The 21,219-nt window shown below is 43.2% G+C and overlaps 1 protein-coding gene across 4 annotated transcripts; it reads left to right on the top strand.

Annotated features, from left to right (window-relative positions):
- Positions 1–800: 800 nt before the first annotated feature.
- Positions 801–11,229, top strand: LOC311100653 (polycomb group RING finger protein 5-A-like). Of its 4 annotated transcripts, none has more exons than XM_084141585.1 (9): positions 801–883; positions 1,752–2,028; positions 2,430–2,526; positions 2,952–3,007; positions 3,182–3,238; positions 3,417–3,565; positions 4,321–4,419; positions 4,655–4,744; positions 10,080–11,229. In XM_084141585.1, exons 2-9 carry the CDS (start codon positions 1,917–1,919, stop codon positions 10,125–10,127), a joined length of 708 nt encoding a protein of 235 aa, XP_083997711.1. In that variant the 5' UTR covers positions 801–883; positions 1,752–1,916; the 3' UTR covers positions 10,128–11,229. The 4 variants fall into 4 exon arrangements, with proteins under 4 accessions (XP_083997711.1, XP_083997708.1, XP_083997709.1 ...); XM_084141582.1 differs by having other exon boundaries at positions 3,179–3,238; XM_084141583.1 differs by having other exon boundaries at positions 804–887; positions 3,179–3,238.
- Positions 11,230–21,219: the final 9,990 nt, after the last annotated feature.

Below are 21,219 nucleotides of genomic sequence, written 5' to 3'. Positions count from 1 at the left end.
CACACGCTTTGGTGAATCTCCAGCCCACTTTTCAGATCTGCATGGCTGGGAGGCTGAGGTAATGCCGCGTTCAAATGCTAGTCGGAACTAGGAAACTCAAATGTCCGACTTGCTAACCTAGATGGAAGAGTCGGAACCCGTGTTTATCCCGAGTTTCCGATTTAGGAGGTATCAGAATCAACCAATAGGAAGCTCTACGCAAATAATTTATGTTCATTTGAACTCTGAGGTTCCAAGTTTCCGATAGGACATGAATGCAACATAATGGTGCGTTCAAGACAACTCTGACGCCTTGATCACACCGACCTTATCTTTGCGTGTTGGTACCACAGAAGTACATTCATTTCCAATGGAACGCTGTGATTGTATTGCAGCATTGCAGAGGCAGTGGTAGTACGTTGTATTTATCGATGCGTAGATGGCTTGGCAGAAATGTTAGCAGAAGGTGAACGTTGAACTTTCTTGCACACATATTCATATGATGCTGCGTACCATTTAGCGCAAAACAATATCGGTGTGATTAGGCTTGAACTCAGAACTAGGAAATCTCCGACCTCCGACTTCAGTGCATTCACGACAACTGGGAATTCGGAAAAAACGAGCTCCGCCTGGGAATAATCTTTGACGGTCATCCAATTTGGCATTCCAAGTCGGAAACTCGGGCATCATGGTCAGTGATTTTCAGGTTGGAAAGTCCAGTCTGAGCTCGTTTTTTCCGAGTTCCCAGTTTTCATGAACGCACCATAAATTCCGTATTCTTGCCACTAGTTTCATACTAGCCTACGTAGTTGATATCACCTAGAGAACGCAGTGTCACGGACAGACAATTCTTCCCATTCTACCAGCTATAATAAATCCTAATGGGAAAGGTAGAGGTTACGAGGTAGGTAAGAAAAAAATGTAGCCTATGTTGTTCAAACATTTTAAGACAGAAAATAGCCTAAAAATAATCGGTTTATCATCACCGATATAGCCTACAGTCAAACTTTGGGGGTGGGATTATGGTTTATGTTTCGTCTATCGTGTGACATAACTGAATGTAGGTTGCTAATGCTAGTGCTTTTTCTTAACGTTTATAGAGCATGTTTATTTAGCTCGACTTTACTTCATTCCGCTATCTCCTTGCGAGTCGCAACTTTATTTCAAGTATGTGGTGTGTCGCGAATGTCTTAGTGGCAACAGTCAGTAGCCAAATGTGTGGTGCTTCAATGTTGTTATGATACAGGTGACACTAACCGTAACGTTCTCTACGATGATATAGCTTAGTGTAGCTTACCGATTTGCACAGTGAAGCGTGTGGTCCTTTTGTATTTCTTAACTGCGTATCAAGGATTGTTCTAGTAAACCGAGGGCATTTGTATGACGTTTACGCCTTTATGTGTCCCTCTACGTACCGACTTTCTCGGTCATCCTAGACTACTATTTATAGTTAATTTACTTTAATGTGTTTTGTCATTAGGACGTTTATAAACTGTACTATCTGGTTGTCAATGCATGGCTTATATGATGGGGATAGATGAAGCAGGTGCATGCTCTAGTGGCAGCATGACAGTCATTTTTTAAGTATGATTTTGACAAGCATATAGGCAAGTCGTGCATTCAGAAACGTGGTAAATAGTTGTATTTTATTTTGCACATTTTATTTGAATGTCATCCTGGGACGTTGAATGAACCTGTTACCTCACCTGCGTGCAGCACATGGTATAACCATATACTTTCCTATCTTTTCTACTTTATATTCTGTCTGACAGGTAATCTGAGGGTGAAAGTATCAGATGGTCTTCAGAAGAATGTGTTTCCCAGCCAATGAGTACTGGCTGAGGATGATGAAGATACAGGGGTCACCCCAGCAGCAGTGTCAGGGGCTGCAGGGACCTCTGTGATTGCTGACCTCCCCAGCTCTGCACTGGCTGACCATGGCCACACAGAGGACACCCCTGGTCAAAGACTTTAACCACTTTATTACCTGTAACCTGTGCAGAGGTTACCTGATCAAACCCACCACGGTCACTGAGTGCCTGCACACATGTAAGTAACACACACTCACACACACACATGCTCATGTACACACACACACACACAATCACACAATTCCTGTGCACCAGGTAATGCAACCTTGTAGTGTATTCAAGGTTTAAAAAGGCTTCTAAAGTTTTAGTTTCCACTTAAATGTCAGACTTGATTTTACCTTACAAAAAAAGGATCAACCCCTACAAAAATGTCCATTAATTATAATCCACATAATTGTCCTGTTGCTACAGGATTATTTTCCTGCTGTGAGAAACGGGTTAAGTTAAGATATTACATATTCTTTGTCTAACTTTCTATTGCTTCCTTCCCTCTATATGTCCCCTCACTCCATTTTCTCCCACATACACTCTAAGCGTCTTACACTATATAATAGTAGTAGGATTTATCTTGTTTTCCAGTTTGTAAGAGCTGCATCATCCAGCACTTCGAAGACAGTAACGACTGTCCCAAATGTGGCATTCAAGTCCATGAAACCAACCCTCTAGAGATGCTAAGGTATGACACATACAAACATAGTCCTCCACTAGCGCTAACCATCTCTGACAGACAACAACACTCTTAGAAAGAAATGTGCTATCTAGAACCTAAGAAGGTTCTTTGGCTGTTCCCATAGGATAGCCCTTTGAAGAACCCTTTTTGTTTACAGGCATAACCTTTTTGGTTCCAGGTAGAACCTTTTTGGGTCCCATGTAGAACCTTTCCACAGAGGGTTCTACATGGAACCAAAAAGGGTTCTCCTATGGGGACAGCCGAAGAACCCATTTGAAACTCTTTTTTTCCTGAATGAAGATAACAAACACTTGGCCTTCACTTTGCTTTGAATACTGCAAGTGGACTGTCAGCACAAACCACAGCCTCCTCTTTCTCTTTACCTGTGTCACTTCCTCTCTCATCTTCACTGGTCCTCTCTCTCTTCTCAGGTTGGACAATACTCTTGAGGAAATAATTTTCAAGCTTGTGCCTGGATTACGAGACAGTGAGTTCTTGTCATCTAGGAAAAAACGGATGATATATTTCTTAATGATCTCTCAGTCAAAGTCAATCATTTCAATCACTCCTAGAAGGAGACTTGTCATTAGATATAATGGGACTCATGAGAGTACCTTGTATTTCTTCTGTTTTCTTTATGACTGTGTGTGTGGACCAGAAGAGGAACAGCAGGAGATTGATTTCTGGAGGAAGAATACGTCACAAGAAAATGGACAAGGTACGGAATAAGTCTCAGTAACGAAGTCACTCTCACAAATTGTACTGGGTGTTACTGTAAAATGTAATAAGTATGTCATTACACATTAGTAGAGTAAAGCACTGATATTGGAAAACCTCTTTCAGCTAGGCTTGCTAGTATGATCTCCTGAAATCACATGTGCTCTGCGATCCCACAGGAGGCGGCCTTGGGTCTAAGAGGCTTGGGCTCAGTGATGATGGGGATGGTGATGAAGATGGTCAGGATTATCACAGGAGCGACCCCCAGATAGCCATCTGCCTGGACTGTCTCCACAACAATGGTCATGCTGCAGACAACACAGTGAAGGTGTGTGTGTGTGTGTGTGTGTGTGTGTGTGTGTGTGCAGAGGCGCAACGCACATAGGGAGCAACAGGGGCATGTGCCCCCTCAGATATTATTTTTTGTCCGTTTAAAAAATAATAATCATAATAATACAAAAATATATATTTTTGTTGAAGTTTTTGTTGTTTCTCTGTAATTCTAAATTACTAGCCACCTAGAAATTGTATGAAGTTGGTTTTAGCTAGCCCAGATAGGTTCCCAATCTACCCAACCTCATAACTAGCTGCCAAGAAGCCATTTCAGGCTATCAATCAAGTGAGAGTAGCTAACTTGTCTATCTATCTTAGCTGGCAAGGTTGGTAGACTTTAGAAAAGCAAGCAATGTACTGAATAAGACTCACATTCATTTCAATCTTATACCCAGATTTTATCAGAGCTGCAGAGAAGCATATTTCGTTTCTTTAAAAAAAGAACCACCAGTCAGGAGGATACAGACAGATATGCAGAAAAATAAACATATTTTTGACACAGAATTAAGCATAATGATTATGGCTCTAGATTGCAGGAAGATGCTGTTTCGGGTGTTTGAAAAATGCAAAATTCTCCAACCCCCTAACCATGCTCACGTACTTGGTGTGTTTGAATTATTTTCCTCTTCCCATGGGAGTGTTCTGTGTGAGTGTTTCTTTCAATATGCTCAGGCCAGTTCAGGTATTATTTGCGTGTACTCTGTGTTCTATCTGAATGTACAGTAAACATACTCATGTTATTTATCCCAGTGTTTAATGAAGAAGTTCATTCGCTGCTCTAGTCGAGTCACGGTGGGAACCATCAAGAAGTTTCTTAGTCTAAAGTTAAAGCTTTCAAGCTCTTGTGAGGTAAGATTACTACTGTTTTTATATTATAATGTACATAACTTTACTTTATACTGATGATGGGTATAGGAAAGGGAATAATGACTATAACGCGCCTTTGTGTTTGTTTACGCGCGAGCGAGCACATGTCTCTGTCTCTGTCTCTGTCTCTGTCTCTGTCTCTGTCTCTGTCTCTGTCTCTGTCTCTGTCTCTGTCTCTGTCTCTGTCTCTGTGTGTGTGTGTGTCCTCTCTCCCCAGCTGGATGTGCTGTGTAACGGGGAGATCATGGGTAAGGACCACACTCTGGAGTTCATCTACATGACACGCTGGAGGCTGCACGGTGACAACGTGAGTCTCTTATGTCCTGTTTCTGTCCTTTCCTCCACACTTCCCTTGTCTCACCCGGTTCTTAGGTAACCTCTATACTTCTCAATGCCCTGTTATTGATCATGTTCTCTCTGGCATGCCCAGAAATCTTCCACTCCCACCCTAATACCCAATACACCATAGATCAGGGGTGTCAAACATACCGCGAGAGGTTCCAATCTGGCTCGTGGGTGGTTTGAGTAAATTTGATTTGATTTCGGGGGGAACGAATGAACTCAATATACTTTAAAATGACTCAAACCAAATTGAAACTGTCAACGATAATGGACCTATATTCATACAGTTTCTTGACTGTCCAGCTTGCTAATAATCACTGAAATGAAAGCTAGACAGTCAGGGAGCATAGAAAATTCCAGAAACGATGGATAGAGGACTATTTCTGGCAAATTTTGACGCCGTGGAAATATAACACCGTTTCTGTGCGGCCCCCTGGACCTTGTTGAAGACCGAATGCGGCCCTCGGGAAAAATTAGTTTGACACCCCTGCCATAGATAGAGCTCATTACAACATAGGATTGTGTTATCGTTATGTCATTTCCTGCCTGTCCCTGCCCTCCGACCAACTGTCTTTACATTGGCAGTTCAGCTTTAGTTGTTCTGTCTTCTTACCCAACTGTCACTACCACGGTCAGGCATTAGGCCTATTAAAGGGGCTGATTAAAAAGCCTTCTCGTGTTGCCACATCCTGAACAACTCGCTCATATTAAACAGAGAGCAAAGTAGAAGGAAAGAAACACTGAAAGTTGAATGATATTGTGCTCATCAGCCTTAAACTACACGCCCCCCCCCCAAAAAAAAAGAGGGGGGGTTTACCCAGTAAACCAGACTCAGGCCCTGACCTTCAGTCCACAAACTGTGTGCTCACGTGCCGCACCAAACTAGGCCAGGCTAAGCCTAGTAGAATTCAACAATAGAGATATAAGTGTGAAGGGGAGCATGTATGACAGCCTGGTGTGTGTGTGTACAGCATTACAAATAAATCCAGACAGTGTTTTATAGATGAATATCCACCAAACCCCTAGGAATCATCAGTAGCAGTAAAGCTTGGACTGACTGCAGATAATTCATAGAGACATCACAAAAGCATAACTCAGTGCCATGCATCTGATTTAGAGCTCTGCTACCCAACCCTGATCAGGTTAGGGCTGGGTAGGGCCTGTTTTTTTCCATCAATAACTAGGGTACGAGCCGGGCTTGGGTATCATTTGAAATAATTATTAAATTGATCACTAACATTTTGAAGCGGAGCCATTTGCTCCCTCCTGCTCTGCTGCTCAGTGTCTCTGTACAGTCATATCTTACTGTCATAACATGGTGTTAGAAGTGCTTCAACCTCGTAAAATATAAGACCAGAACATTATCCGAGTCGACAGGAGAGATTATTTCACAGAAAATAATAATAATCAGTGAGTTTTGTCAGAGTTTAGTGATAAAAAGTAGCTAGTTAACAGCTCTCTCTCTCTCCTCTCGTGAACACTCAACCGTAGCCGTTTCTATGGATACTCACACACGCAGAGAGCGCATGGAGCAGATGCAGCGCAGGGACAGAGCGGGGGGCAGACAGAGAAAGTTATTTGAGGTTCAGGCAGGGCAGGGCCGGCCTTATATTTCGCAGATTCAATCAGGCCTGGGTAGGGAAGGACATGAACATCGTAGGCATGGGTAGAGAAGGACATGAACGTCGTAGGCATGGGTAGGGAAGGACATGAACGTCGTAGGCATGGGTATGAACGTCATAGCCTTGGGTAGGGGGGACATGAACGTCGTAGGCATGGGTAGGGAAGGACATGAACGTCGTAGGCATGGGTAGGGAAAGACATGAACATCGTAGGCATGGGTAGAGAAGGACATTAACATCGTAGGCATGGGTAGAGAAGGACATGAACGTCGTAGGCATGGGTAGGGAAGGACATGAACGTCGTAGGCATGGGTAGGGCAGGACATGAACGTCGTAGGCATGGGTATGAATGTCGTAGGCGTGGGTAGGGAAGGACATGAACGTCGTAGGCAGGGGTAGGGCAGGACATGAACGTCGTAGGCATGGGTAGGGAAGGACATGAATGTCGTAGGCATGGGTATGAATGTCGTAGGCGTGGGTAGGGAAGGACATGAACGTCGTAGGCATGGGTATGAACGTCGTAGCCTTGGGTAGGGGGGACATGAACGTCGTAGGCATGGGTATGAATGTCGTAGGCATGGGTAGGGAAGGACATGAACGTCGTAGGCATGGATAGGACATGAATGTCGTAGGCATGGGTAGGGGAGTACATGAACGTCGTAGGCATGGGTATGAATGTCGTAGGCATGGACATGAACGTCGTAGGCATGGGTATGAACTAGGGCTGAACGATTAATTGCATTCGCGATAATATCGCGATTTGACTGAACGCGATTTTCTAATCGCAACGTGCGCGATTTGAGGTGGTCACGTGACGCGACTTTTCATGCTGTCCAGCGCAATGTCCTCTTGCTCGACGGAACAGTCAGAAACTGACACAGCTGATACTTTAATATCGAAGAGGAACAGCACGTCGGTGGTGTGGAACTATTTTGGTTTTAAAAAAGAAGATGCTGAGCAGCGTCAGGTGTTGTGCAGAGCATGCCGTGCTCCGATTGCTACTTCACGGGGTAACACTACAAACCTGTTTCAGCACTTAAAAAAATACCACAAATCAATGCATGACAGTTGTATGACCAAAATGCCGAGCATCAGTGCGCGAGACAAGCCAAATACCTCAAGACAGGGATCACTGACAGAAATGTTCGAAAGTGTCACTCCGTATGAACGTAATTCAAAACGGCACGGAGAAATCACTCGGACAATAACCGAGTTCATAGCCAAAGATATGATGCCTCTCAGCACGGTGACCAAGCCTGGGTTCATGGCATTAATACATACGCTTGATAAACGTTACAGTATACCCTCCCGCACATACTTCAGTCAGACTGCCATACCGGAGCTGTACAAAAAGTGCAAAGAGAAAGTCGCCGCGGAACTTAAAACGGTGGAGTTTTTTGCTAGCACTACTGATATGTGGTCAAGCCGCACAGCTGAGCCGTACCAGAGTCTTACAGTCCATTTTATTGATGAAGATTTCAACCTCCGAGCTCGCTGCCTACAAACTACCTACTTCCCAGACGATCACACAGGGGAAAATATTGCAGCCGGCCTGAGAGAAGGGCTTGTCAGCTGGGATCTCCACGAGGAGAATCACGTCTGCATCACGACGGACAACGCGTCGAATATGGTGCTTGCTGCGCGGCTTAATGAATGGACGAGGCTCCAATGTTTTGGCCACAGATTACATCTTGCCATTGGTAAGTTATCGTGTGTGTGTGTGTGTGTGTGTGTGTGTGTGTGTGTGTGTGTGTGCGCGAGTGCGAGAGAGAGAGATGCGTCGATTAGTAAAGCTGAATATACAAATATATATAAATGATATTATATAAATCGGATGGGATTAAATAAATTCATACTTCCACTCCTTTTCTAATATGTAAATTCATTTTACTTGCTTATATCATATGTCTGTCTGTGGTGGAATGCCCACCTGCATTTTTTTTCTTTTCTTGTTTTTGTTTTTTACATGTTTTTTTAGTGTTTATGAGAGAGAGAGAGAGAGAAAGAGAGAGAGAATTGACATGCAAATAAAGACCCTTTGAATTGAGAGAGAGAGAGAGGATGTGTTGTGGATGTGTGTATTTCAGAATTACAGCTAATTTGAGTGTGTAATAGTGAGAGCCTTGTATCAAAACTCAAATTGTGTGTAATACACTACTTTTTATTTCTTTTAGAAAATGCACTCAAAGATGACAGAGTGTCAAGACCAGTTCAGCCTCTCCTTCTTTGCCTGTAAATCTTGAAGATGTCGCAGAGGCAGAGATAAACAATTACCTGATGACTCCTACCATTGATGGAGAAGATGATCCATTGGCTTGGTGGAGGGTGCACAAGATCAGCTACCCACAGTTGTGCACCATGGCACGCAAGTATCTTTGTGTACCTGCTACAAGCGCTCCCTCAGAGCGTCTTTTTAGCACAGGAGGGAATATTGTGACTTGCACTCGCTCATCCTTGAAGCCAGAAAAAGTCAATATTCTGGTTTTCTTAGCAAAAAACCTGTGAGCCACTGAGAACAGAACTGTTGGATAAGTATGGCTGGCAGTGCCATACTCGTAGTGAACTTTAGTCTGTGTGGTGTGTTATTGTTGTGTACTTGAGATAAGTGAGGCTCATCTATTTTATATTATAATATTCAAATCGTTTATAAAAAATAGTTTGTCTAAATTAAAAGTGCATTTCTCATTTTTTATTTATAACTTTATTTACTTTGATTTTACAAAATATTTTCAAAGCAAATTCCTTGTTTCAGTTGTGTGAAATGTTACTGACTTGGGAGCAGTAAGATACATACAATTTAAAATTATTTTTTTCTTAAGACTGTACCTTTTGCACACAGTGTTTACAAAGTTCATGCCTTTGTTTAAATTATTTAAATGCACAGTGGCAAAGCCACAGATGTTTCTGTAATGAGCAGTTCAATAAAAATGTCATTTATTTCAAGTCATACATGTTTGAATTTAATTCTAACAAATAGACCCAGCCTATGGGAAAGAACATTTCACACTAAATGTATATACTATTGTGTTGGTCATATTTAAATCATTCATTATGTTTTGTAGGGGAAAAAGGATAAATAAATTAAATCGCATATTAAATCGCAATCGCAATATTGGGGGCAAAAAATCGCAATTAGATTATTTTCCAAAATCGTTCAGCCTTAGTATGAACGTCGTAGGCATGGGTAGGGAAGGACATGAACGTCGTAGGCATGGGTAGGAAAGTACATGAACGTCGTAGGCATGGGTAGGGTAGGACATGAACGTCGTAGGCATGGGTATGGGGGGACATGAACGTCGTAGGCATGGGTAGGGGGGGACATGAACGTCGTAGGCATGGTTAGGGCTTGGGTTTACATGTCATGTCTGTGCAGGGCTCTAATCTGAATGTCCAATACTGTCTTCTTTCAACTGTCAGCCATAGGGATCTGGGGGGGGTTCACAGGAAAGTGTGTTCTCCTTAAAACACCATACATGAAAACTTTGGCTTGAAGTCAGTTGAAAGGGGCAATTCTGTCTGAAATATGGGCCATTTTAGATGGAATTGCAAAGCTCATTAGTTAAATACACTTGTCAGAACGTGCCAGCATCTACTAGGCTATTTACTTTGCAAGTTGTGTCTGTATACATTTCCAGGTAACTGAGAATAAACAGTACTCTCTCTACACTCTCTCCTCAGACATATCCCATGGTCCTGGAGTACAGGCCACGAATAGACTTTGGCTGAACAAAGCCCTTGAGAAGCTTTCATCGACAAACAAAGCAATGACTGGATGTGCATCAAGTTGAGGCCAGGGACTCAAGCCTTCCAAACGTTTTGAACTTCTGTTTCACTTTGTTGTGTCCTTCGTTGTTGAACATTTTGTGCTTGTGGCCAAAGTGATCTTCAAGACAAGTAACTAGAGAGACAAGCTTAGCTGAAACATAGATGTATGAATATGAATGTATCCTAATGGTATTTATTAGCCAGGTACTCGGGTAACCTGGTAACCTAGCCAATGACAAGGATTGGCCTGCATCTGCATGATAAATACAAGTTGGTGTGGACAGAAAATGTAATGGAAAGGGAGCAATCAAGCAACTCCAAGGGCTTCCAACGGATGCCTGACTGTTTCAACAAGAAAAGTAACATTTTTAAATTGAAGTAGTTTTTTCTCTTTATAAAATGCACATAACATATCCACAGATTTGCCCACAATCAATCAATTGACAGAGCACCTTAACGTTGCCAACAGGTTTCAGAGTCTAAACTGAAGCCCATTCGTCTTCATTCTGTCCCATGTTCAGTTATTATAACCAGTCTGACATGCTGCTGAAATCAACAAACAGGCTGGGGAGCCTGCGGGATGGGGAGAGAAACATTAAGCCTCTTTCTCACAAACACACACACTCACTCAACCCATACTGCAGCGTGATTACCCTGGCTCCTGCCAATCTCAGACCTGCACTAATAGCTTTTTTGGCACCGGTCGGAGTGAGCAGGTATTACATTTTAGTTTTTCAGATTCATCTTGGTATCTTTTTAGGCTAGAGAAATACTATCTTATATGTTTTGAAGGGAAACCAGTGGTGTGTACATTTCATATTGTTACTAGACCTTTAAGATATGTGTTTTATGAAGTACATGACATTACAACACGTTAGTAAGAGATATGAATTATGCCAATTATGAATCTTTGATCACGTTAGTAAGATATATGAATTATGCCAATTATGAATCTTTGATCACAGAATAGCTTTGGGCACTGTAAGAACTGGTTGGCATAAGTCTTATTGTATTAGCGTTGAGGTGTAGTGTACTGAAGCTGTCTCTCTTTCACAGTGATTCAGTATAGCAGTATAGAGAGTAAACTGTATCTGCTTCCTTACCTAGTCATCTCAAGTTTAGCCTTTTAAACTGTAATCTATGTTGATGTGGTTTATATGTGGAAACCATTGAGGTGAGTTCCTTGCAGTGAAGCCAACCTGTCCATGTACTGACAAGGAAAATAGAATGTTATTATTTTTGGGGGGACCGAAAAGGAAACATGTACATATTCTTAAGGTTAAGGTTTTATTTTTTTACATTTTAGTCATTTAGCAGACGCTCTTATCCAGAGCGACTTACAGTTAGTGAGTGCATACATTTTCATACTGGCCCCCCGTGGGAATCAAACCCACAACCCTGGCGTTGCAAGCGCCATGCTCTACCAACTGAGTTGCTTAGAATAATATATTATATTTTTTAATGTACCCATGCCTGAGAATCATTATTGAGATATTAGAGCTGTAGAAATATTGTTCATATCTGTACTTGATTTATAATTATTATTCATTAATAAATTACATGTTTTTATTTTACCTACTGTCTATTGACTTAATTGCCATTGATGAGACAGTTATTTTGGTCTGCTTGGGCTTTGGGCCTCCAAGTCAGGATAAAGGCCTAATGGTTTAACCAATACTCATGTTTGTGTCCTTGTCGAATTAGCAACTTTTTTTTTTCTAGCTATTATTCTTTCCTCCTCTGAACTCCATGAAAGTATGTTTTATAGGTTAATTACAAAGTGATCCTGCCCAAACTGGTCGGACCAATTGTAACGTTGATGATTTCCCTGGTTTGTATATCTGACTGGACAGGCAGGAGGATAGTGTTTCTAGATGCTAAAAGCAGTCAGTATGTGAAATACATCTACCCAACTTCAGCTGGAGAGAAAAATGGGGTAGGAATGCACATACAGATGCCCCCCCCCCCCCACCTGGGAGCTTTTAAGGTCAGATACTGTATACATGTATGTAGGCCAGAGTTCCCTACAGGCTTCATACTGTACGTACTGTACATTCACTCACTCATACCAGCAGGCATTTGGGTCTGAAGGATTTAGGGCACATTGACTGTAAGTCTGTAAGATGTCTCAAGGGTCCTAAAACCCCTCTATACAATCTCTTTTGTAACTTTGTTTTTATTTTGGTGTTACAAAACTAAAAAGTGACCATAATATATTAAACATAATTGAGATCGCAGAGTTCTGTGACGTCTGCATTTAACTGACAACCTGATGACAGTTGAGCTCATCATTTGGATGAAAAATAGAGTGATACCGTGAAGTCCAGTGCTGTGGGGGATCTCTGATATTTTTATACTGCCTGCAGCAGACTGACTGGCTCCCAAAGTTCACATGGGGCTCTGGAGAGTTGGTACATTTTAGGGAAGGAGTTTCGAGGGGCTTATTTACTGAGTAAACACTGACAGATGCAACAATATCCCTTCTGTCTCAGCATGTTCCGTCTCACAAACACGCATCATGTTCTGTGAAGAAGAACTGTCATGACATGAAACGAGAACTCTCCATCATTACAGTTGTCCTTCATTTTGGTTTGTTTATTGTGCAGAGATGTTGATATTGATCATGTAAAGTAAACATGAAGGAAAATTATTGTATTTGAGAACAATACATTCACACTGTTTATTTTTGATCCGTTGCTATATTGGGTAATAACAGGTGAGAGAAGAAACTTGCAGCTATTTTGGTGGGTCAACAGTTCGGGAATGACTAAATATCAGAATGAGTCGTTGAATACACCTGTCAACAAAAACTGTTGGAGTAGCACAGAGGGGCAAATCAGTACCCGCCACTTTAAGGGGGCTTAGTTATATTTTGACTGGTATGGAGGGTTGGGCAGGGGCTGGATGTCTAGTTGGGTTGCCTTGTTGTTATCCTGGCTGGTCACACAACTTCCTATTGAGTGGATTGCTCTATGTTGCATCATCCTTCCCTGCTACTGTGGCTTGATTCTTTTGTCAGACCGATTGTGGGGTGTGTATCTAAAGCTAATATACAGTGTTAGCCAAAACATACATTTTGTTGTGTTACTAAGTGGGATTTAAATGGATTTCATTGTGATTTGTTGTCATTGATCTACACAAAATAATCCATAATGTCAAAGTGAAAAAAAAATTATACAAATTTTTAGATATTGATAAACAAAAATGCATCACTAAAATATAGTCATTGCATAAGTATTCACCACCTATGTTTAGGCAAGTACATTTTGGTTTAACAAATCAAATAATAAGTTACATGGACTCACTCTCTGTGGAATAATAAGGCTTGACATGATTTTGGAATGAATACCCCTTCCTCTGTCCCCATACATACAACATCTGTAAGGTCCCTCAGTCAAGTATTGAATTTCAAGCACAGATTCAACTACAAAGACCAGGGAGCTTTTCCAAACCCTCATAAAGAAGGGCAGTGATTGGTAGATGGGTAACACTAACAAATCTCTTTAAGTATGGTCAAGTTAATAATTATGCTGTGGATAACGTATTAAACCACCCAGACACAACAAAAGACACAGTCCTCCTTCTGAACTGAGCTGCAGAACAGGAAGGAAACTGCTTAGGGATGTCACCTTGAGGCCATTGGTGATTTTAAAACAGCTACAGTGTTCAATGGCTTTGATGGGAGAAAACTGAGGATGGATCAACAACATGGTAGTTAATCCACAATAATGACCTAGTCTGCTTTACAGCAGACACTGGGAGAGGAATTCACCTTTCAGCAGGACAATAACCTACAACACAAGGCCAAATCTACACTGGAGTTGCTTACGAAGAAGACAGTGAATGTTCCCGAGTGGCCAAGTTACAGTTTGACTTAAATATGCCTGAAAATCTATGGCAAGACATGAAAATTGCTGTCTAGCCATGACCCCAACACCTTGACAGAGGTTAAAGAATTTTGAAAGAAATAATGGGCAAATATTGCACAAGCCAGGTGTGCAAAGCTCTTAGAGACTAACCCAAGAACCCTCACAGCTGTAATCACTGCCAAAGGTGTTTCTAACATGTATTGACTCAGGGGGATGAATACTTACAGTATCTAATCAAGGTATATTAGTGTTTAATTTTTCATTATTTTTAAAGAAATGTAAGGATTTCCCCCCCACCCTTTTCATTAGAGTATTTTGTGTAGATCGTTGACAAAAAAAAAGACAACTAAATCCATTTTATTCCCACTTTGTAACACAATAAAATGTGAAAAATCCAAGGGGGGTGAATACCCAATGTCTGTGATGGAACATTGCTAATCTTGGCTTCTTCTAACGGACCATAACTACCAATGACATGTTGTCATGCTACCCTTATGCTACCCATATATCAACAAAGTTAACATCTTAAGTTAAATGACCTATGATCTCAATTTGCCTGTTATCACTAGGTCACATGTTCGGTTACCGTCCTGACACGTCATCATCAGCCAAGAGTAATAGTATCTTATTAGGAGACCATGATGACAGACTGTCTTCATAGGAACTCTAAATATAGAACTAATAACAGCACTGACTGTCACTCACACTATTATAGACACTTTGATTGCTGACCTCGCCTGAGGATGACATCACCCGGTGGAGCAAGTACTCCATTTATCTGCCTTAGGGGATGTCATCACCCATCATAGGCTTCAAAATAATGGTAGAGAGCCCCCCTGACATGTTGTACAGTACGATATAGGTCAAAGTTCAAACACACGTCGCTCAGGGTACATGGCGTAAGACCATCAGTGACAGCTGACGGTCAGTACGGGCCTGGCGAGGCAAAGACGCTTCCAAGATGATGTCGCCCGTAAGACGATAGTTTCACCCTATCGCTCACCAGCCCAGAGGCAGTTATGACACGTCTCAGTGCCTATTGTGTGACATCGTTGACATATGTCAGCTGATATAGGCAAACAGCTGAAAGAGTTCTTTCCACTTACAAGGATGTACTATCACTACTGTGGCTGTCTGGGGCCGTCTGGGGCCGTCTGGGGCCGTCTCCAATGCCTTCATAAGAGAAGCCACCCATAGCGAGACAGACATTGTGACAGAAATGACTTTTCCCTGAGGTAGACTAGATGAGTCTGTACTGTAGATGTTGCACAAATCTAATCCTAAAGTCCCTTTCTCTGTCTCACCTTGCCTCCGCCGCAGCTTTAAGCCACCTGATCAAGCAGAGCTCCACACATAGGAGCAGGTGTGTGTGTGTGTGTGTGTGTATGAATGTGTTTATATGCAAGAGACAGACAGGTATGTCTCTGAAATAGAAGGGTGACGTAAGGCTCTGAGAGGCAGAGCCGAGGTACAACATGTCAACATGGTAATGGTGGTGCGTGTGGGTTTGTATTGTATGTTGAGTGTGAGAAAATATGAATGTGTGTTTATCTATGTCTATGAATGGCGTGTGTGTTGTATGTACACATACTGTATGTACAGACATGTGAGTCTATGTCGCTGTATGTCCCTGTGAGGAAGGGCTAGTGTAGAAGGCCTGAGTATGGATATCTTTCCCTCGGACGTCTGACGCCTGGCATGAGGTCATTTTCTTGGTTGATGTGGAGCGGTGGGACTGTGAGGCTGTTTTTTTTACGACCTTGCTTAACCCTATCAGTCCCGAGACCCCGGCAAAAATCGGCTTTTAATTTATCTGACTTTCATTTATCTGCATCTACAGCCCTTACATTTAGCTTCACAATGAAGTGTTATACCATTTTATTTTCAGGTCACCTAGGGCTACAAGTAGAACAGAACAAATGTTGACATAAACAGTTGCATTCATGAGTTTTATTGACAACTGAAAATAAACAAAATAAGGTCAGCCAAAGCAAAAACCGGATCAAAATGAATTTATATGAATCTGTAAGTACAGAAATTGTTTTCTCTGTTGGAAATTATTATCCAACTAGTCAGTGACAACTGTGTGGAGTTTGGAGTTTGTGACAGCAACTATGTGTGAATTTATTACAGTATTATAGACACTATGTCCTTGGATTTCCTATGATCTTCTATGTAGAATATACTCTTACCTTCTAAAGACTCCTGTGTGGCTTGTGAGCGTCATAGAACAAAACATGTTACATGTGCAGAACCATGTGTAACAGGTCAAAGAATTACAGATTTTTGCAACCGTTCATTTTCTATTTTTTATTTTATTTTGTGAGTTGATTTCACCAAAATATTGTATTGTTCAGCATTTCGTGTAGTCTACAGATATTGGGAGAGTTAGTTGTGTAAGTGCGCCCTCTAGAGTTGGTTTGGTTATATGCGGAGGGAGGTCATGCTTTTCTCAGTCTGCATTGTACTCGGCTGGGAGAGGCGGATTCTGGTCGAGGGTAGAGTTTTGAACATTTTCTCTCTTTGATGTTGAACAGATTGAGAGAGTTGTACACAATAAAGTGCCTTCAAGTACGCCAGTGTGTTGTCTTCAGTGCACCGGAACACAACGCAGTAGTCGGCAACGAGCAGAGCGCGCCGGCTACATTGGTGCCGTGACCCGGATTATCTTCGCTTCAGATCATCGCCAGGGTGATCGCCGGTGGTTGCTGTGACGAGTAGGAACCTCTTCGGAATGTTACAAGTATAAGGGCAAACATTAATGTGTAAATTGTAGCTCTTAATTGCTTACCTCAGCTACTTCTATCATTTTACAATTTTTTTTCTTCATATTCACATGTTCTGGTGATTCACATATCATTACCATAGTCTATTACAACTTTCTATTTAAAAAAAAAAAAATGGCTGATGGCAAGGATGCGCAGACACCATTTAGTGTTGGAGATGCTGCAGGGGTAAGCCTGGGGAGGGGCAGGTTTATGAGTATGGTGGAGAGCACGCCGGTTAGGGGTGCTGGTATACTAGGCAGACCTGTACTCTCGTCCACACGCTTACGCACTGATGAATATTCCCCCGCACCACACATGCGTAGCTTAGGAGATGCTCCAGACATTGCAAGCAGCGTTAGTTCAGTGGGCTGTCCTGCATTTTCATACACTCACACCCAAACAGATGAACATTCTCCACGTCAGCCAGTGTCTAGTTCACATGTGAGTTCTGCAGACCTAGGGAGTCTCATCACACAGTTAGCTCATGAAATAGGAGAGAACATTGCTAGCCAATTACAGAGATCTGTTGGTAGTGCAGATAACCAAACCACTCCTACGCCTAGCCTGAACTTAGGATATGGACAGTCTGATTTGAACATGACAGGAGTAAAGTTAGTCATGAAGACAGATGTCAAAGAGCCGCCGTACTTCAGGGGTGATGGAACAGACAAACACACAGTGCATGAGTGGGAAGAGATTATGAGCGTTTACCTGAATAAGAGGGGTGTACACCCGCAAGAGCACTCCCAGGAGATAATGTCAAGACTAATGGGAAAGGCTAGAGACATTGTTAAAGTTACCCTGCGCAGTATGCCATCGCTGCAGCCAGCTGAGAACTCCAAGCTCGTCTTTGATATTCTGAAACAACATTTCAGTGAGTTAACCTACTCCTCTATGCCTTTAGCAGATTTCTATAACACACTTCCTCTGGCTGGAGAAAGTCCCATGGACTATTGGATACGCTTGAACAAGGCTGTGGATGTCGCAGATGAGTGTCTGAGAAGGCAGGGGCGAAACATTGAGGACCCCTCTCACGAAGTCACAATGATGCTGGTGAAACACTGTCCCGACCCCGCTCTTGCAAGTGTCCTAAAGTGCAAAACAGCTGAAAAGTGGACAGCAAATGAGATTCATGAACACCTCGTTGAACATCAGAGAGAGGCTAGAACAATGTGTCAAGCCAAATCTTATCGGCCAAAGAACATTGGTGCACATGCTCAGGCATTAACCACAGAGACAGTCGCTGCTGAAAACCCAACAGACCTTACTGGTTACCCAAAGGCAATGGGGCTTCCATCCTCTCCTCAGACAGAGAGCATCTGCATGCAGTCTCTCATTGGCTTGCTGGACCGTGTGCTAGAGCAGACGGCACACACAACAGCAGTCGTGCCACCAAGCAGGGGGCCAGCAGCCATTGTTCAGAGTAGATGTAAAGTCTGTCAGTCTGCCGAACATTCAACTACTGCACACTGTAGACAGGCAAACCTCTGTATGGGCTGTTACAAGCCCGGCCACTGGAAGAGAGAATGCCAACAGCGCCGGCCAAGAATTAACGCTCAGCCACAGTTAGCGCACACACCACCTAACTCTGAGCAAGTTGGAGCCAGTTTAAACTAGATAGCTCACATACGGAAAGGGGATGTGTGAGCGTTGAAGATTCAACCCTTGAAGAAAGTGAAGAATTGAAGGAGATCTATGTCAATGTCTGTAAAGCAATGTCTGATAATTGCACGGTAATTGTTCAGAATATTCACAGAGTTGAGACGTTCAGTGAGTTATTTCACGCACCGGTGACAGTTAATGGCTGTGCTCAGTTGCAAGGGCTCCTCGATACAGGCTCAATGGCCTGCACGATAAGTGAAGAGGCAGAGCAGAGACTACTATCGGATAGCGTCTTGACCCCACATCAAGAACTCTCACAGCATATCATCCTTGTTGGCTGTGGAGGAGTACAAGTGCGCCCCAAGTGCATGTATGACATGGAACTAAGTCTGTATGGGGTAAAGTGCATGGTCCCAGTTCTGGTGATCACTGGTCAGAAAGACGACATAATAGTAGGCACCAACATGTTGAAACGTGTACTGCATCAGCTGAAAAACGAGAACAGTTATTGGACACTTATCTCGAGCAACACAAAAGGGTCTCCAGATGGCGAACAGTTTCTAGAAATGATGACCAGTCTCACAAGATGGAGGGGTGAAGATGTCCCAGGAAAAGTAGGGACAGTGAAGCTAACTCAGGCGGTGACTCTCCTTCCCAAACAAGAGTACCTGCTGTGGGGAAGACTGCCAAGTAATATACCCAAGTCACCTGGGAGTACAGTTATGGTGGAGCCTACAACCTCCAGGTGTGTGCCTCGGGGCATTATGGTGGGGAGAGTGGTAACACCGCTATGGGGAGATGGCTGGACTCCCATGAAAGTCACTAATATCTCAGACAAACCACTCACACTGAAAAGGAACAGCAAGCTTGCGGACGTCTCTACTTGTGTTGCAGCTGAAGATCTCACACTGTTCCAGGGTTCCTGTCAGAGTGATGCTGGCTCTGTTGGAGTGACTCATGTGAAACAGGACGACAACGGTGACCTGAAAGACAGACTGCAGAAGTCTGGTCTAGGAAATGTCGATATTGATCATTGTGAAGCGAGCCCCTCCACCAAGCTCCAACTTGTGACATTGCTGGAGAAATATCAGGATATATTTTCAAAGCATAATCTTGACTGTGGAGAAGCCAAGGGCTTTGCCCATAGGATCCGCCTCACTGACGACCGTCCCTTCCGTCTTCCATATCGCAGAGTGCCGCCAGCCCATTATCAAAAGCTGCGCCAAGTTCTCACCGAGATGGAGGAACAGGAAATCATACGGAAATCAATGAGTGAATATGCTTCTCCACTCGTGATGGTTTGGAAGAAAAATGGCGACCTCCGGATATGCACAGACTTTCGATGGCTGAATGCAAGAACTATCAAGGATGCTCATCCTTTGCCCCATCAATCGGACTGCTTGGCTGCCCTTGGCGGTAATGCTGTCTTCAGCACCATGGACCTCACGTCTGGATTTTATAACTTGCCCATGCATGAGGAGGACAAAAAGTATACCGCCTTCACAACACCATTAGGCCTGCACGAGTATAACAGAATGCCACAGGGGCTTTGCAACAGTCCAGCGTCCTTCATGAGGATGATGATGAGTATCTTTGGCGATCTTAACTTCAGCAGTCTCTTGTGCTACCTAGATGATCTCTTGATATTTGCCCCCAACGAACAGCAGGCCCTCAGCAGATTAGAGGTTGTTTTCCAGAGGCTACGGGAGCACAATCTAAAGTTGAGTCCAAAAAAATGCCATCTGTTGCGGAGATCTGTGAAGTTTCTCGGACACATCGTTGACAGTGACGGTGTTGCTGTTGACCCAGAGAAGGTCGAGGTCATCACCAAAATGTCAAAGAGGGACTTGATGGAAGATGATGGCTGCACTCCTTCAGTTCGCAGAGTGAAGTCGTTCCTGGGGATGGTATTTTATTACCAACACTACATACCAAATTGCTCCTCCATCGCAAAACCCCTGTTTGCTCTCACAGCTGGCCAGAAACGGAGAGGAAAGGCCGGGAAGTACAGTCAGAATGCGGGAGTCTACAGAAAGCTCAAACCTGCGGATTGGACCCTTGACTGCGATTCCGCTTTCGCCGGCCTTAAGGAGAAGCTCCTGAATTGTGTGGTCCTTAGCCATCCAGACTTTTCTAAGCCCTTGGTTTTGTCCATTGATGCGTCTCTTGATGGCCTTGGGGCAGTTCTGTCCCAGATACCAGAAGGAGAAACGAAGGCACGCCCGATCGCCTTTGCCAGCAAGACCCTCACTGGCTCACAAAAGAGGTATCCTGCTCACCGACTGGAGTTCTTGGCGCTCAAATGGAGTGTTTGTGAAAAATTCAGCCACTGGTTGAAAGGCCACACTTTTACAGTGTGGACCGACAATAATCCTTTGACCTATATAATGACCAAACCAAAACTTGATGCTTGCGAACAGAGGTGGGTGGCAAAGCTTTCCCCCTACACCTTCAGTATCAAACACATTCCTGGGGTAAAGAACATTGTGGCAGATGCCCTGAGTAGAGATCCGTTTGCTAAATCAGTGAGCCAAAGGTTGATCAGTGAGCCCTATGGAAGTCTTTTGGCCGAGGCGGAGGGAACCAAAGAGGAGAAAGTCCAAGATCTCTTCCGGAGTAAGACCCAGTGTCTCCAGGCACTTGATGCAGGGTGCTGTGTAACTATGGACCCCACTCAAGACAGGCTGGCCAGCAGTCAAGAACCCTCTCATGTGAAATCTGCTTGTGAAGCACATGTAGAGTGGGAAAGGGGAGCAGAGATAAGAGCAACACAGTTTCTCAATGTTCTTCCCCAGGCGGTGCCCTCAGAACAAG

Source organism: Coregonus lavaretus, assembly GCF_964263955.1.
Source record: "Coregonus lavaretus genome assembly, chromosome: 25".
Lineage (NCBI taxonomy): Eukaryota > Metazoa > Chordata > Actinopteri > Salmoniformes > Salmonidae > Coregonus > Coregonus lavaretus.
Note: the sequence above shows the minus strand (reverse complement) of the source record. Positions and strands in the feature narration are given on the sequence as shown.

Excerpts from the sequence above, each read along its gene's own strand:
- LOC311100653 (XM_084141582.1), top strand. The coding sequence starts at position 1,917 with ATGGCCACACAGAGGACACCCCTGGTCAAAGACTTTAACCACTTTATT. Across the intron at positions 2,527-2,951 it reads AACCCTCTAGAGATGCTAAG|GTTGGACAATACTCTTGAGG; the intron begins GTATGACACATA and ends CTCTCTTCTCAG. Across the intron at positions 3,566-4,320 it reads CTGCAGACAACACAGTGAAG|TGTTTAATGAAGAAGTTCAT; the intron begins GTGTGTGTGTGT and ends TATTTATCCCAG.